We start from the raw sequence: 18,835 nt of genomic DNA on the forward strand, positions 1-18,835 counted from the left end.
TAGTGGATAGCATGGGACCCGCAACTGCATCCTCATGGGGCACCTAAAAGATGCCCCCCCCCCGTTATGACCTATAACGGGGTGAGTGGTGATAAACTTCACCATGAAGCCTTGAATTGTGGTTCACATCAATGTATCCCGTGTGATGTTAACTCTTGTATGAGCATTGGAATTCAACTATTTTGCATTTAAACAATTGAACAAAGTAATAGGGGCAGCCTCTTAAAGGGATACTACATTTAACAAAATCAAAGCACAAATGAAACTTAAAACATCAAATTGATACATTTGATAAAAAGGGTCAATAAGGTGCCCCAGCAGACACAAAAGGCTTTAATGCTGCCAGTGGGCACAGCATGTTCCCTCTCCAGGGACACTCGGCTGTGAATGTAGCCACAGTAGAGGAGTAGACAGTTGGGTTGGATGACCCCCGAGTCGCCCGTTGCTTGGACCTGTAGATGGCAAATTTGGCCAGGCCCAGGAGAAGGCTCACGAGGAGGTCCTCCTCCTTCCCCACCCCTCTCCGCATCGGCTGCCCGTAGATCAGGAGTGTTGGGCCGAAGTGCAAATAGAACTGTAACAAAAGGTTTTTCAAATAACTAAAAAGGGGGCACAGTCTAAAGCAACTTATATACACATGGTACACGGACTCCGCAAGGCCACAAAAAAGGCAGGAATCTTGGGAGTCCGTGAACGGTTGCAGCCAATGGTTGTACAGAACTGTTGTCTGCAACACTCTCCACCCCAAGGTCCCTGATGTTAAAGGGAGGACTCCTCCGAAGAGGGACCTCCAATGTGTGTACAGCAGCAGCCCAGACAGTAAACCCCTCCGTGCAGTATGAAAGGGCATTTCTGTAAGATGGCTTGGGCCATGGAGCTCATGCTTCCGAGGAGAATTTTGGGGCTTGGGACCAATGTGCAATTCTATTCGAATAGGGGTATGCTCAGCTGGGAGTTCAGCGCACGCCGGCGGCACCTCAAGACCACGGGTACCATCGGGTCCGAGAATAACCGTCTTGAGGTCATTGATGGCATTGGCTACAAGGTGGTCATCCACCGCCGCGCAATGTTCCAACTCGTAGGGTGTCATTCAGCCAACTCCTCCACTTGTCCGATCCTCGTCACCCCGGCAGCCACAGCCCATCACTCCACTCGCCACCCAAAATTACGTTGGTGGAGGTGCAGATTTCTGAGCAGCAGCTCCCTGACAGTAGCCACTATTGCGACCATGTTCCAGATTTTGAGTAGGTCCTGGTAAGAGACAGGAAACGCCTGCAGGGAGTTATGAAGACCACTCACGTCTATGAACAGGGGCTGCATGTCACAGTTCAGGTCATGTAACTGGCGGAAAAAATACAATGCCACGGCACACTATCTAGGAGGGGGCTCAACGCAGACGTATCGCTGCACGAAATGGGCGTGCAAAATCCTACCAACTGTCCTGGCTTGAGACAATTCACACCTCTTTAATCTCTTAAGTCGCACCGCCTGGACCTGTACCTGCAAAGACTCGCATTCAAGTATCATCTTGCATCATTGACTTTGTCTATATACGTGTTTGTGGAACCCACCTTTTCACTCACCTGATGAAGGAGCATCGCTCCAAAAGCTAGTAATTCAAAACAAAACGATGGACTTCAACCTGGTGTTGTAAGACTTCTTACTGTGCCCACCCCAGTCCAACGCCGGCATCTCCACATCATGTACATTTTAGAGGCAGTGAAAATGTTCAAGGGGCAACGACCTCGGCCACTGCCTTTACGCATGCCTCTATTGTCATTTTGGGCTGTTTGTAGCATTTCCCCCTCGTTTATTTGTCATAGGTATGAATGGTTAGTGTGCGTTTGAGAAGCACCACATCTACAGAGGTAGCCCTCATGGCATCCGATGCACGATCAATTACACAAAGACAAGAGTAGGATGCAATCAAGGCTTTATTACACGGAGATGTGTGGCCTCCTACACCAGCTGACGAAATGGCTGCTGTATTGGGAGCACACATATTTATACTCCGCCTACGGGACGGAGCCAGCAGGCAGGGATCTACCCCCGTACCTGTAGTACAAGGGCCTTACCGTAAAGCACCTATATCAACATCCTATATATACAATATATACATCAGTAGTGACTACCACAGCATCGCCGCTGGCAAAGATGGTGCCACCATCTCACGGATGGAGAATACAGGCTCAAAATCATCCCCAATAGATGCAATTCTGAGGGTCTGTTAGCCATTTGCCCAAGTCCTGTAATGGCCGCTAACTCTCGTAAGAGGCAAAAAAACGGGATTTGTGGCAACGAGATTTCCCATTGCGATGTTTCCGGGCTCTCCCCGATGACACAATCAGGTTCACGCCCAGGAATCCGTTTCAATAAGAACATCAGGGGCTGGATTCCCCGTTTGGGAGACTAAGCTGTCATGCCGGGGCTGAATAGCCTTCGATTCACATCTCAATTGGGGGCATTATCCTTTACACGATTCAGGGCAAGCAAATGGGTCAGCACCCTGCCGGCGCGAATTGAAAGCAATTCCCGGCCCAGCGGGCAGTGTAACCGCTGCGGCCTGAATCAGCGCTAAAGAGCCTGGCAACTGGAGCTATTTTTAAGCGCTCCACTTACCACACACTCACTGCAGCCACAAAGATGGCTCAGAGAAGACCTGCTCCCCAGTTCATGAGTCCGAGGTGGACCCACTGTTCGCTGCCACTGGGGAGAGAAGGAACATCCTCCTTCCCAGTGTGGGCCACAGAGTCAAGATGCCCTCCTGAACAGCACCTAGGAGGTGGTGGTAGAGGCAGTCACTGCTGCCAGCCTCACCAGGAGGTGATAGCTAGTGATCCTGAAAGCTGGGGGTAACTGGTGAGGCCTCTGTCTTGAGGGAGGCAGAGAACAAGAAAGGGTTCCAAAGGCCACAATGCAGGTGTCCTTTGGCTGGGGTGAGCTCTGCTAATCCCGGTTTCCCCTGCAGTGGGGCAGTGCTTCTGAGGACTGCCAACACCTGGTCGACCACTGATTTGAGCATTACCGCGCCCATCTCACTGAAGATACAGCTGGGCTATGAGCAGTCAGCAGTGTGAGCGGCCAGGGCCTGTAAGTAACATCAAAAGGGTGTTTTTGAATCCACATACTGCAGCAATGGCGATCTGAGCCCGGCTACTCCAATCTCAAGGGTTACACCCTGAGTCCATGAACTTGGCACCAAGTCATTTCCAGGTACAGCGCCCTGCCCGGCAGCCATCACCCAGCAATCCTGACAATTTTGGAGGCTGTTTGAGAGTTCTTTTAGTCTCCCACTTCCCCTCCATACCTCTGGTGCCCAGTCCCCACTTGTAAATATTTGTACCAATTCACACCCACAAGACTTCCACCTAAGAGGGGCGGAGCATTACGCAGGAGTGGAGCATGAGATGTCCAAGCCGCTAAGGATATTTAAATCCATGCATTGACCTGCCGGCGCAGGGTGCAAACAGCGATAACACCGCCAGCGAGGGATCGGAGCATAGCGACGGAATAGGTGCCGTGTGCAAAATGCATTTTTCCACTGCTGCGATTCTCTGTCTGATTGTGATTCTCGCTGCCGGCATTGTGAAGCTGAGAATTCAGCCGAAGAACTCAGACCAGGATTGGGAAATTCAGGCACTCAAGCCTGCTCCGCCATTCAATACGATCATGGCTGATCTCCTCTCAGCCTCAACTCCACTTTCCTGCCCATTCTCCATTACCCTTCAACCCATTACTAATTAAAAATCTGTCTACCTGCTCCTTAAATTTACTCAATGTCCCGGCATCTAACGCACTCTGGGGCGGTGAATACCACAGATTCACCATCCTTTGAGAGAAGTATTTTTTCCTCATCTCGGTTTTAAATCTGCTACACCTTATCCTAAAACACTGATCTCTCGTTCGAGATTGCCCCACGAGAAACAACATCTGCTCTACATCTACTTTGTCAATATCTTTTATCATCTTGTATACCTCAATTTGATCTCCTCTCATTCTTCTAAACTCGAGAGAGTATACTCTATTTCTTTAGCTATCAAGCCCTATGTTCTATTTGCCTATTTGTCTTCTTTAATACCAGCTGTACCGGTATGCTAGTTTTCTGTGATTCATGCACGAGGACACCCAGATCCCTCTGCCACAAAGTACACTGAAATTTCTCTCCATTTAGATATTAAGTTGTCTCCCATTTTTCTGACCAAAATGGATAACCTCACACCTATCGACATTAAACTCCATCTGCCAAATTCTGGCCCACTCACTTAACCTATCTACATCCATTTGTAAACGTATTATTTCCTCATTATAACTTAGTCTCCTACCTATTTTAGTGTCATCTGCAAAGTTAGCTATAGTGTCTTTTATCCCTACATCCAAGTCATATATTTACAATATATTTATATATTGTAAATAGTTTGGGGCCCGAGGACCGAACCCTGCGACACCCCGCGAGTTACATCTTGCCAACCAGAAAATGACCCACTTAGCCCGATCCTCTGCTTTCTATCGATTAGCCAGTCTTCTATCCAAGCTAATAAATTTGCCCTAATCCCATGTGATCCTACCTTGTGTAGTAACCTTTCATGCGGCACCTTATCAAATGTCTTCTGGAAGTCCAAATGTACTATATCTAAATGATCCCCATTATCCACCTGACTTGTTACTTTTTCAAAGAACTACATCATTAGCAACATTATGGTCGTTTCTTCAGACCTCATTGAATTTTCCTGCCCACCAGCGTGATGTTACGCAGTGCAATTCACTACTTAAAAACAGGAACCAGGCGCCATAACCTCAGATAGGGAGGAAGGGGTGAGCACCACAGTCTCCACCTAGAACCAGGGTATACAAGGGTATCTGCCGGTCAGCTGTTGGTATTGAGGGTAAGAGGTGGGTGTGGTCAAGCTCCACCTCCGGGATGGGGATTGCGACTGGTGTGTGTTGTTATGAAGCCTTCCACCTGTCTGTTTTAGAAAGTGGTCACAGCCGTGAATGAGCCTGGAGCCTGTGTTATTAAAGTGTTCACAGCCTTAAATGAGATGTCTTCCCTTGTGGTCAGGAGATGAAAATGAGCGCTTAGTTTACAGCAGTTAGTGGTCTGGGGTGTCTGAGGGTGTGGGGCTGATGAGGTTGGGTGGGAGGGGGGGGTGTGATGAGATTGAAGGAGACCAGCCTTAGGGCTGGTTGGATGAGACCCCAAAGGGGAAGGTAGGACGGGAGGCAGACTGGGGGGCAGTGGGGTGCCGGGCCTGGTCAGTTGACAAGCAAAGATTACGCAGTGGCTGCCCTTGAGTCTCAAATGCAAAGGCATAACAGCAATGAGGTCTCGGGTTGGCACAGCCTGATTATGAACGATGCCTATTAGTATTGTCAATCTCAGCTACATGGATAAATTATGCCCTCTAACACTCCAGAAAATCAGCACCAATTCTTGTGGAACATCACTTTCTACCATTCACCAATATCACCCTACTCGCTGTTTTATGCTACTATCCATTCTGCTTCTTTTCACCTGTCTCCACAGGTTCTGACTTTAGTCATGAGTCTACTATGTACACCTTATTAAAGGCTTTTTGGAACTCCAAATGTCTTACATCTATTACATTACCCTTATCCATCCTGTTATTCGTTCAAAGAATTCTATAAGGCCGATCAGGTATGGCCTTTCCTTTTGTAATCTGCACTAACTACGCTTATATTTCTCGTTACTAGATGTTTTTCTATCGGAACTTGAATTAACAATTCCATGTTCATTCCTATCACTGATGCTTGAATTAAACATTATGATTTAGCTGCCTAGGGCAGTTTTGTAGACGTGTAAATGGAACTCAAAGGAAAATTGAGATGTCCAAGCCAATGTAATCCCCTACTGTTTCAGGGTTCTCAATGGGGCAATAGATACATAAGCTAGCTCTGTTGTAATGAATATCCATCCAGTGCTCTTACACCATTTGAACAATGTGGGCAGAATGGAATGCTGTACAATGAAGGTTATGTGACTACTTCCTGGATAATGGCAACTGACATAGTCCACGTTTCTGTGGTCAGATGCCACATAAACACAAATTTAGTGCATTTTATTTTACCTTCATGGGGTTGATTATGAAAAGCACCAGAGAAGGCACGGATCTCACGTCCTCATGTGCAGTCAACAAAATATTCATTTGGTGAAATTTGTAAGCTGTTGCTGTGTGAAAAGTCTTGAAGATGCAGCCCCATGCAAACATAGCAGTTGTTATTTCCTTAACAGACATTTCCAGGATGGTTTGCAAGGACCTGATTGCATGAAAATTCCATGTGCAGTAACCACATTTTATAAAAACCCATACCTGTTCGCTATGTTATATGAAACTCATTATGAAGCAATATCAATGAAGAAAGCTTGCCTCTGACATATACAAGAAAAATTTGCACCATGCAGCCATTTATACTATATCATTAATTTGTGAAAGGTTATTTCTAAATTTTAGGAACTTTACTGCATACTTTTGGATGTTAAGCAAAATGTATATATTATTACACTTGGTTAATGGATGCCTTCACACTACATTACATATTGGAGCCAACAACTTACCCTGCTTTAAACCAAGGTGGCTTTGATGGATCTCCATCACCTCCGAGTTGAGCCTACATTTTTTTTCAAAGAGGAATGAACATTTAAGAAATCCAAATTAAGCTAAAGTTATTTAGACAGATACATTTACTTCACTGAAAAAAACAGCTCACATTGCTATTGTACCATCCTGTTTCCAAATGCACAAAACACAAATGTCTGTGTTGAAACACAGCAACAATAATAATCATAAAAGATAAGAGAATAATGAATGGGGGGAAAACATTGTAAACTTTCTTTATTACACAGGAAATTAAACGATCTGTTCAACGAAAATGTAATCAAGCAAAAAACTTCAATAATATTCCAAATCTACACGATTACAATGACAGAAGGTAAATTGGAAAGAACAAATTGTATGTCCAATATGAGTTTAGATAAGTATGATGAGCCTGACTGCATTAACAGGTTATGGTGGTTCTCAACTGCTCTGCAGCACAAAATGGTTATTTTATTAATTGCTTCATTGTGATCAAAAGAGTGCAGCTGCTCACATGTAAATTTAAGTTTGCAAACACCCTCGGCAAGCAGTCACACTGGTATCCTCATTCTCTATGTCATTGGGTAGGGACAAAGCTGGTTGGACGTTTTTGACGATATCCAATTCTTTCATAGAAATTGTGCGCTGGTTCTTTAATAACCCATTTTGAAATTTGGAGTTCAATCATTTCTGCACTATATCTTATATATGGTTACAGTACAAAAAGTTGTCATTAAGCCCATTGTCTTAATGCCAGTCCTCTGCAAGAGCAACTCAGCTAGTCTCACTCCTTTGCCCTCCAAATGTTTTCTCTTCAGATAATTGTGTAATAGCCTTCTGAAAACTAGAATATAAGGCAGTGAATCCAAATCCTAACCTCTCACCGCATAAAAAAGATTTTCCTTGCGTCGCCTTCGATTTAATTTGAATGGCAAAATAACCAGTGTCCTCTGGTCCTTGATCCTTCTGCCAATGTGAATTGATCCTCTCTATCTAATCTGTCCAGACACTTATGATTATGAGCACCTCTATTAAATTTTCTCTCAACTTTCTCTTCTCGAAGGAGAATAACCCCAGCTTCTCAAATGTATCCACGTAACTAAAGTTCGTCATCCCTGGAACCATTCTACTAAATCTTTTCTGCACCCTCTCTGATTCCTTCATATCCTTCCTGAAGTATGGTGCCTACAGTTGGACACAATCCTCCACTTGAAGCCAAACCTATATGCAGCAATTTTAAAGCCCAAGGTTCCTTCTTAACTACTTTTTCAACCTGTCCTGCCACCTTCACATGTTTTGCATATACACCCCCAGGTTCCTCTGCTTCTGCACTCCCTTTAGCATATGATTTCAGACTCAAATGTTTCATAATGCGAGATGTAATTTGTGGGTCTGCAACTGTTGTTCCTATTCCTCTGTGCAGCAATCAATTCCTTCAGTAATAACTGGCGCAGAGTGAACACCATTTTCCAGCTTATAGAAAAACATAATTTGCACTACATACTGTGCGTGACAAACACATTGAGCTTCATCAGTAAAATTAGCTAACGGCTTCTACGAAAAACAGTTTTAATTTAGGGTGTTTATAGGTATCACTCACTTACCTAAGTGTTTGCAGAAATGAACAAAACCTGTATTTTCTGTGAGTTCGATCAACATTAAGCAGGTTTGTCATAACTCTGAATTGTGTAATTTAGAATAAAAACAACACTTGCCCACATTTTATTGAAACAATGTTAACGAGTAATGTGGTGACAAAAACATGCAGTTATCGTCAGAACAAGATGATTATTATGTATATAGAGAAGTTATGTATGTTATTTTAGATATATTATACATAATATATTAGATATTCTATCTATAGATAGTATGTATAATATATGGATCCCCAGTTGCCGAAATTCAGTAATTAGAGATATTTTAACCTGGAGCTCTGCTGTACACCCTTCTGCAAAATAAAAACAAGGAAAATATTGTTAGTTTGCACAGACCATAAGTCAAAAATTCACAAAAATGTTATGCAAGGAACATTTTATCCTTTTTGTGAATGTGTTTTGTCATGTTTTCTTCCACACACAAAAACAGAATGGTTTGAGGTCTCTGCTATCAATGCTGGCCTGAATTTAACCAGTTTGATGTTTTTATTCTGGGATATCTCTAACTTCTCCTACTCTCAGTAAGTAACATCCAGTTGTCTTGCTCAGACCTCTCTCTTAAAAGACTATCCACCACCTAAGGTAAACTCATGTCAACCTACTTTGCGCCAGACCATTGGAATGTTGGAACATTTATGCTGCCACATATATTTTTAAAGCTTATATTACAAATGAAATATTGATATCTATGTAATTGTTTAGTTAAATTAATATAAGCTTTAATTTTCTAATTTTGATCAGTGGGAAATAGTACCACTACTGTGTGTATATACATACACATTTACATGGTTGCTTCTAGCCTATCACATGGTACTGACAATGTTATTTAGCCTGACCATAGCAAGTTAAGATTTGCTATATCAAATTAAATTATCTGTCTATGATATCAAAAATTTTACAAAGCTAAAGCTCAGATATTAAGTGGAAAACGGGGGGAACATTTGTTCTGACATTCTATACACACTTGTGATGATCAACATTTAACATCCAATCTCATTAGCTATTAAGCCAAGGTTCACTTAGTTCACCTTTGATAATCCGAGTTGCCTCATGATACAACAATAGTGGAATTGTTGCCTCATCATAATAATCATTCTATTTCAATTAGTCTATAACAAAAACAAATTTTGGGAACCTAAATCCACAGTCACACGTTGCATCCAAGCAAGCAATATTTGCCACATGGAATTTCTCAAATTACTCACATACTGTATCCCAAAATGTGATTTCCTGAACGACACCCATCTAATTTGTTTTTGAATGAATCAATGATACTTGTTTCCAATGTCCCTCTAAAGAGCCTGTTGCAAACATTTACACTCCCTCACTGCAGATTAGTTTGAATTTATTTCCCTTCAAGCAAAGACATGTCTTCGGGTTTTACTATTATGTACAAAGTTTGGGAAAGAACCTAGTCCTTTTAGAATCCAGAAAATAGCAAAATCACCTTTGTATCTTCTTTTGCCTACAGAGAACATATTTTTATTTTATTAAGGGGGAATTTAGCATACCCAATCCACCTATCCTGCACATCTCTGGGTTGTGGGGGTGAGACTCACGCAGACATGGGACGAATGTGCAAACTTCACACAGGCAGTGACCCAAGGCTTAGCACCGTGAGGCATCAGTGCTAACCACTGCACCACCTTGCTGCACCCTCCTACTGAGAACATACCAAATTTGTAATTGCTCATCATAATCATAATCCAATCCCTCCATATAGAATATCATACAACACAGAAGGTGCCCATGGTGTTAAGGGTAAGATACTGGCATGGATGGAGGATTGACTGACTGGCAGAATGCAGAGTGGGGATAAAGGAGTCTTTTTCAGGATGGCAGCCGGTGACTAGTGTTGTCCCTCAGGGATCACAACTTTTTACAATACACATTAACAATCTGGAAGAAGGAACTGAGGGCACTGTTGCTAAGTTTGCAGAGGATACAAAGGTATGCAGAGGGACAGATAGTATTGAGGAAGTGGGGGAGTGTGCAGGAGGACTTGGACAGGCTAAGAGAGTGGGCAAAGAAGTGGCAGATGGAATACAATGTGGAAAAGTGTGAGGTATTGCACTTTGGTAGGAAGAGTGAAGGCATAGACTATTTTCTAAATGGGAAAAGGCTCGGGAAATCAGAAGCACAAAGGGACTTGGGAGACTTGTTCAAGATTCTCTTAAGGTTAACGTGTAGGTTCCGTCGGCAGTTAGGAAGGCAAATACAGGGTTAGCATTCACGTCGAGAGGGTTAGGATACAAGTGCAGGGATGTACCTCTGAGGCTGTCTAAGGCTCTGGTCAGACCCCATTTGGAGCACCGAGAGCAGTTTTCGACCCTGTAACTAAGGAAGGATGTGCTAGCCTTGGAAAAGTTCCAGAGGAGGTTTGCAAAAATGATCCCTGGAATGAAGAGCTTGTTACATGAGGAATGGTTGAGGACTCTGAATCTGAGGGAGGATGAGGGAGGATCTTATTGAAACTTACAGGATACTGAGAGGCCTAGATAGAGTAGACGTTGAGAGGATGTTTCCACTAGTAAGAAAAACTAGAACCCGAGGGCACAATCTCAGACTGAAGAGACGGTCTTTTAAAATGGAGATCAGGAGGAATTTATTTCACCAGAATGTGGTGAATCTGTGGGACTCTTTGTCGTAGAAGACTGTGGAGGCCAAATCACTAAGACAGAGATGGAAAGGTTCTTGATTAATAAAGGGATCCATGCATGGAGTGACTGCCACTGGATGGAAGACATGGCACATTGTGCAGGTTTCATTAGAAGTCCAGAGTTTGCTTAGCATTTCAGGTATCAATACACTGCAAGTAAACATTATAATTATACCATCATTAAACTGCTGCATATTGCACTCTTTGTGTATTACATTCCTTCTGTGATACTCTAACTTATCCCTTCAATTATCCCTACCACATCAAATAAATATTTAGAAAAGCAAATCTGCAAAGGCAAAATATATGTTGTGCTCGAATAGATAATGGTGCAATAATGTCACATGCCCTCCATTATATTTTAATGAAAATTTAGTGATAACATTACAACACCAGAGGAGACAATTCACCTTCTGAGGTAAAGAAAAATACAATCCATACAAGTTACTATCATTGTAAAGTTGCTGAAGCAAAATGGATTTTGCACAAAACATGAAGCAAATGTTTAGCCGCAAGATAAATAATGCCTCAAGAAAAGATGCAGTAACTATTTGCCATCTTTATCTGAGTCTACAAGACTTCTTAGTGATCATTTTCAAACGGTTAATTTAGGTCTCCAAGATCCATCCATTCAGCAATAAATCCTTTCATTGTCCTATGTCAGAATCATTATAGTGGTCACCAACCAAAACTACCATTTTAACTCATCAATGTTAAACTTTTTTTTTCTAATTAAGGGGTAATTTAACGTGGTCAATCCACCTATCCTGCACATTTTTGGGTTGTGGGGGTGAAACCCAAGCAGACACGGGGAGAATGTGCAAGCTCCACATGGACAGTGACCGAGGGCCGGGATTTGAACCTGGGAGCTCAGTGCCGTAGGCAGCAATGCTAATCACTGTGCCACCGTGCTGCCCTCATCAATGTTAAACTGATTGGCTGAACTATGATCAACGAACCTGTTTGGCTACACCACTTAATATGTTCTGAATTACATATGTTGCAATTATATAAAACCACACCAACTAGTCAGTACCCTGTTTACACTCATTACAGCTTTGGTGCCCAGCAGGGAACTTCAAGCATGTCTGGTTAAATGCATGTGCAGTCTTTCTCTTTGCTGGGCTCTGCTGGAGGTGACTGCAATCTATAAATAATTTTGTACCTTCAGCTAGGTTTAAAGAATGCCCAGACTGATGGACACCCTACACACTTTTTAAATCCAATTTGAGGCTGGATTGGAGTTATAAAAATACAAAATTGTTTCCTTTCAGGAGTTTTACAATGTTGGTTTCCACAGTAAAATAAGATTGTGGGTCTGGAAGCCATTTTACATTGGTTCTAAAGTTGTACAATCAATACATTCTTAAGCATGATAATTGTGTAGGTGCATTATAGCAGACTGGTACAGAAAGTAAAGTCGCATGGGATTCGGGATGTGCTAGCTAGATGGATAAAGAACTGGCTGGGCAACAGGAGACAGAGTAACAGTGGGAGTTTTTCAGAATGGAGATGATCATATCATAGAATTTACAGTGCAGAAGGAGGCCATTCGGCCCATCGAGTCTGCACCGGCTCTTGGAAAGAGCACCCTCCCCAAGGTTGTGGATAGCACAATTGCTTCACAGCTCCAGGGTCCCAGGTTCGATTCCGGCTTGGGTCACTGTCTGTGCGGAGTCTGCACATCCTCCCCGTGTGTGCGTGGGTTTCCTCCGGGTGCTCCGGTTTCCTCCCACAGTCCAAAGATGTGCAGGTTAGGTGGGTTGGCCATGATAAATTGCCCTTAGTGTCCAAAATTGCCCACAGGGATCAGTGCTGGGACCCCTGTTGTTTGTAAGATATAAAAATGATGGAGTTGCAGATAGTGAAGGGGACTGTCAGTGAATACAGCAGAATATAGATAGTTTGGAGAGTTGGGCAGAGAAATAGCAAATGGCGTTCAATCCCGACAAATGCAAGGAAATGCATTTTGGAAGATCAAATTCAGGTGTGAATTATATAGTAAATGGCAGAACCCCTAGTTGCATTGACATACAGAGGGATCTGGGCGTTCAGGTCCAAAGTTCCATGAAAGTGGCAATGCAGGTGGATAAGATGGTCCAGGATACATGCAACATGCTTGTCTTCATCGGTCGGGGCACTGAGTACAAGAGTTGGCAGGTCATGTTCTAGTTGTATAAAACTTTAGATAGGCCACATTTGGAATATTGCATGCAGTTCTGATCGCCACACTACCAGACAGATGTGGAAGCTTTGGAGAGAGTGCAAAGAAGGTTTACCAGGATGGTGCCTGGTCTGGAGGGTGTTAGCTATGAGGAGAGGTTGAATGAAAGATGGAGGCTGAAGGGAGACTTGAGTGAGGCCTATAAAATTACGAGAGATATAGACAGGGTGAATAGTCAGAATCTTTTTCCCTGGGTGGAAGGGGGCACAGGTTCAAGGTGAGAGGGGGAAGGTTGAGGGGAGATGTGTGGGGGTAGGTTTTTCACGCAGAGGGTGGTGGGTGCCTGGAACACATTGCTAGCGGAGGTGGTGGAGGCAGGCACTGTAGCAACGTTTAAGATGTATCTTGATAAGCACATGAACTGGCGGGGAATGGAGGGATACAGACTGTTTGGGCAATAAGTAGTAGGTCTAAATGAGGAATCTGGATCGGTGCAGGCTTGGTGGGCAGAAGGGCCTGTTCCTGTACAGTAATGTTCTTTGTACACTGGTATATTTATGGTTATTGGTCTCAGTTATATTGAAATCTCTACCTTGCAATCCCTTAATATTCAGTTGTAAAATTCTAACTTCCAGCTAAAAAAACTAATCAGTTTAAGGATCATAATGAACACAAGCTGATATAATTTTTTTCTCAAATGTAGATTTTTAATATGTACCTGGTTCTTGTGCTTTTTGTTGATCAGTATACCACTGGGCATTATATTCCATTGTTTTTAATGCCATTTGTTGTCTCTCCTCAAGCACACTTCTGAAATTATGCAGGCATTTGTTCAAGTGTACTTTATCCCTGCAGACTGTCTGTTGCATACTGGTTCTGGGTTCATAGGTCTGTGATCGTACAACTACCTTCTCTCGGTTGCCATTTATTTCTGGTCCTCCACAAAATGACAGCAGCACTTGATCATCAGAAGAATTTTTAGTCTTGCAAGTTAACAGATTATGTGGTGAACAGTTGAGAACTTCATGGTGGCTGCAAGTAAAGCAACCATCTGCTAAGGGTAACTTGTTACCTGCACCAGCTTCATTTATCAACCGGTTAGGTTCTTTTGCAGAGTCCATAAATAGATCTTTACTGCCATTTCCATTTTTTCTTTCCAGATGTTTCTTTCTGTAGGACATCATGCCATTATTACTTTCTGCTAGATTCCAGTTGTTAAAGTCAGGAGAGTTGAAATCCAGCAAATCTTCATGATTCTGTGAATTTGTATTGTCTAATCCTGTAAAGGCTTCCTTCAGGACAGATATAAAATCCAAAATCCTTCTCCCTAACTTTTTCAAGTTAAATCTCCCATCTGTTAACTTAATGTTTCCTTGGGCATGATCGCCAACTGTCCTCATGTTATCGGAACTTTGTTCTGAAAAATGGCTCCATTCCTCATAATCAACATTCTGATCATTTTCAAACATCTCATCATTAAAGTTGCTCACCAATCCATCTCCTCTGCCACATGACAAAGATATGATATTGCTCAGGTTTGTTTCTCCCATAAATACTGTGCTCAATAAATTTATATCTGCATTACTTTGTGAAGTTTCAATATCAGGGTTCACCTCACTATTGGGCAATTCAGATATTTGGTTGGCAGATACAAGATACTTATCCAAAAAAGATTCAATTTTTTGATTTTCAGGACTCACTTTAAAATAATGTTCATTCGTGCAATTTTGGCACTTGCAAGGGAAGCTTTGCTCCAAGAGAGCCACATCTTCTGGAGATGTTTCATGATATTCTCTAAAGTCAATAAAGCATCCAGTGGTTCCTGATACATCTACCCAAGGTAAGCAGTTGGTATCTACGATCTGGTTTGTCACACAAACATCAGAAAACACATGAACATTTGCATCATGTGTTAATTCAGATTCTTCAACTGAATAGCTTTTTTCTCTATTGACCAAGTGTCTTATCTTTTTAATTTCTTCAGTCTTTCTAATCTTGAAAGATAATTCAACACCTGAGCCACTTTCTATTCTATTAAATGTGTCTTCACAAATGTAGAAGGTTTCACTACTGTGCTCTTTCAAATCTGTCTCTTCTGATGGCTCCATTAAAGTCAGTGAATTAGGACAGTTTTTTGTTGAAGGTGCATAAGTAGAAATTTCAATCCCCATGCTTTGCAAATGATGGCATTTTTCACAGATAAGATCCCAGTATTCAGGACTAGCACAAGCTACCACGATAGGTCTTGGCTCTCCTCTCACATTTCTCATTAAATCCAATCGATAAACCTCCTTGATATGCAGAAGCTGTTTAATGCCATCAAAATAATAATTTTTTAACAAATGATTATTAATTGTATCTTCTGGGTTTTCATTTGCTTCTTCAGGAATATTGTAGAAGTACAATAGTAAGTCATCTTGGATGTTTGTGTTTCTGTCTAGTTCACACAAACTACTTGATGTGTGCAATCCGTTCCTCAACCATTCTATTTTCTCAAATATTGCATCTAAACAACTGGACACTTCATCTACAGACCCTTTCAATGAAGTCAAATGTCTCCGTAAGTCTACAATTTCTTCTTGTATTCGATTAATTCCCTGTAATTCTTTACATATAAGTTCAACAATACCTTCTGGCCGGTGTGAAATGTATTCATTCTGCAAAGGACAGCTATAAGAAGCACTCGGTTCATCCTTGTTCTGAACCATAATGTAAGCTGACACGTTATCATTACTTTGACTTTCAACCAAATCTTTATTGTGAAGACTTTGACAACTATTGACCCATGACAGATCTGTCAACTCTATATTCTGAAGATCATTCCCATTTTGTTTGCCTGTATCTTGGTCTTTCTGACAATCATTTCCATTCATTTTCTGTTCGTTCTTGCACCAATCTAGTTCAGCAAAGTCACTTTTTCCTGAGAAGTAAATTGGAATCATCTCTTTCACAAGTGGAATTCATAGCCTTTGGATTGTCCGACTTGATGCTACACACAAACATATCTGTTTCAATTTCAACAGAAGGAGGTTGGCAATTTTTGGACAAAGGAAAAAAATAACATTTTCTGCACTTGTCCCTCGGAAAATGTAATTGGCAGATGATTTTGTTTTCTTCTTACTTTTGGGTCTAAGCCTTACACTTGTATTTAACAACAATCACAGCATGCTATATTCTTCCTTCTTATCTATATATTTATTATCCAGAAAACATTGTATACTATGTTTATAAGTTGAGAATAGACGCCGTTATTATACTATATGTCTGGTTACCAATTACAGTTAATAATAAATATGGAGAGATTTCCAATGAATTGTACCCGTTTAGGGCACAAAATCCAATCACCCCAGTTTTTGGGCACAGCGATCATGTGCCCAAACCAGTTTGAAACAGGATGGGTGAGACATAAAATGTGTCCAACCACCTCACTTCCATGGTGGTGGCGTGAAAAGGTGTGACCCCTAGCAGTCTCAGTGTCCACTTCTGTGCAGGTGCCCTCTGCACACTCCTGAGGGCCAAGTAGCATTCTGGTAGCCTTTGCTACTTAAATGAATAGTTCCTATAAAAGACAAGTTGCAGCGATGCACTGTAGTGTGTTGGATTTAACCGCTCACACAGAAGCCATATCACAGCAGGGAAAGAAGAGGGCTCCCAGATTTAGTGACATTGCTCTGAATAACTCTGCAGAGGAAGATAAACCCAGGAAGGACACAATCATTCCAACAAGAGGCAAGAAGCCTTCCAATATTACACTGAAAAGGACTGGGAGCACCAATGGGTCTTGAGATTAATAACTGTCGCCCAGTCTGTGACTGCTGTCATCCAGGCAGCCATCACGGATGTACGTCTCAGAGCAGTCAAGCAAACTATGCTACAGTAGATTACGACGATTGCTGAGGTGCTGCTCGTATGAGGGGCAATGATGCCATAGATCATGGACCTGCTGTTGTCTCACAGGATGACAATATTCGTGTTGCCACCACTGCCACTGTGCCAATGCTCTTTCTGTTGCTTCTCAGTCAGCCAACCCAGATGCTGCCATCCATGTAGAATTGGTGCAGTTCAAAGCCAGGCCCTCAAGTTCCAGAGCAACTCAAATGTATCCTCCAAAATCATCTGCAGTCTCCATCAGTGAAAGAGAGCAGCTTATCATCAGTATTGCTGCAGCCACTGGACAGGCATGTGTAGGAGCTCTAAGTCTGGCAAGTGCACCTGCAAGGCAGGTGCTAAGGGGTTACACAAAGGTGATTATTTTTGTGTGTTTTCCTGTTTTATTGATACCTTGCTAGAAATGTTATATAAAAGATTTTTGCTGCAGCTCTTTATTAAACGAACAAGGCCAAGAGGTCTTTCCCAGGCCAATCTGAAATGAGATGTATTTTAAGGGAATGGAGAGTTCATGTGGGGAAGGGAAGTTCCTTTCAACTACAGTGAAGGCTCACTCCTCAGTCTCTTGCATTATGTCCACAGATTAAAAAATATCTTTTTCCCCGCTGTTACCAGACTCCTAAATGACCCTCTGGTGGACTGATCTGATCTCGTCACACATCTTCTTTACTGAGTAGTACTACAGTCCTGTTTGCTTCACCTGATGCCTGTGTCTATGTATTTACATTGTGTATTTATGTTTGCCCTCTGTTTTTTTTTCATGTATGCAATGATCTGTCTGGACTGTGCACAGAACAATACTTTTCACTTTACCTCGGTACACGTGACAATAAACAAATCCAATCCAGTTACGGTTGGTTCACGTGATGTCATCCCTTCCTCTTCTGCTTTCTCCTTCTGAGGTAGCCTCTGGATCTCAGAAGGTAGAGCCTAGGCCCTGATAATTGCCAGGTTGGAGAAGATCCGGGGCTTATACTACAGATATACCCCTGTGTGCACGAGGCAACAAAATTCCAGCAGAAAAATGGCTTACACCATGGTTGCTCATGTGGCTCTATGGCTCTCATCAAGGACCCTGTGGCCTCATAGGGTGGGATGGCAGAAGAGGGGTCATGAATCATGTGTGGAGAGGATATCTCATCTTTTACTAGCTGTTGTCTGTCTTGGAGGGACGTAGTCAGTGGGTACTGCAGACTGTCACAGGATTAAAGCATTGTGTGTGCTTCCACGTCAGCGGGCATTCACAAAGATAATTTCTTGGTGAGGTCACAAACCAATTACACAATGACAGAGTGTAGTCATTGCGGTTTCAGTATCACTCTCCGTTGACATGGGGAACCTGTAGAACCACGTGTATGCAGTTGATTGCACCTCGTGCTATCGGGATGCCAGTTCTCCAGGCGAACCCACATATCCTCTGATTCTGGTCTATCTCCCTCAGAGAAAAGAGGATGAAGGCCCTTTGCCTCTGGTAGACTGACTCCTGGATACCTCTGTGGACAGCACACTGTGACATGTTGCTAATGTCCCCAACTGTGCCTCAAAGAAACTGTTACCGAAGAACAAAGAATAATGTTTATCTTCTCAGGCATTGGGATGGCTGTCAGCTAGTCTGGTCTTGATTTGAAATTCCAGGTCTTCAGGAAGGAGGTGACACAACTCTGTCATCAGCTCCTTTGTAAAGAAGTCTCCTGAGGCACTGCTCATATTCCAAAGGAAAGCTGATGCTCCAGAAAGACCGTCTCAGGAGTTCACCTTTTAAAGAAGCCCCTCCTTCTCTTTCCTCTTTGCAGAGATATCCCTCTCTGCAACCTCTATCTATCCTGCTCAAACTGCAGAGCAAGTGGCACTTCAACCACTGCCCTCATGCCCTCAA

General features: G+C 42.6%; 1 protein-coding gene across 10 annotated transcripts in view; it reads right to left on the minus strand.

The window, feature by feature from the left end:
• LOC140409050 (protein unc-13 homolog B-like) overlaps positions 1-18,835 on the minus strand; it is a 933,512-nt gene that overhangs the window by 238,640 nt on the left and 676,037 nt on the right. For all 10 annotated transcript variants that reach the window (XM_072497095.1, XM_072497100.1, XM_072497102.1 and 7 more), the window contains one exon: positions 6,575-6,627. In XM_072497095.1, coding sequence (XP_072353196.1) covers positions 6,575-6,627 — 53 coding nt within the window. The remainder of the gene's footprint in view (positions 1-6,574; positions 6,628-18,835) is intronic.

Source organism: Scyliorhinus torazame, chromosome 3, assembly GCF_047496885.1.
Source record: "Scyliorhinus torazame isolate Kashiwa2021f chromosome 3, sScyTor2.1, whole genome shotgun sequence".
NCBI classification, from domain to species: domain Eukaryota; kingdom Metazoa; phylum Chordata; class Chondrichthyes; order Carcharhiniformes; family Scyliorhinidae; genus Scyliorhinus; species Scyliorhinus torazame.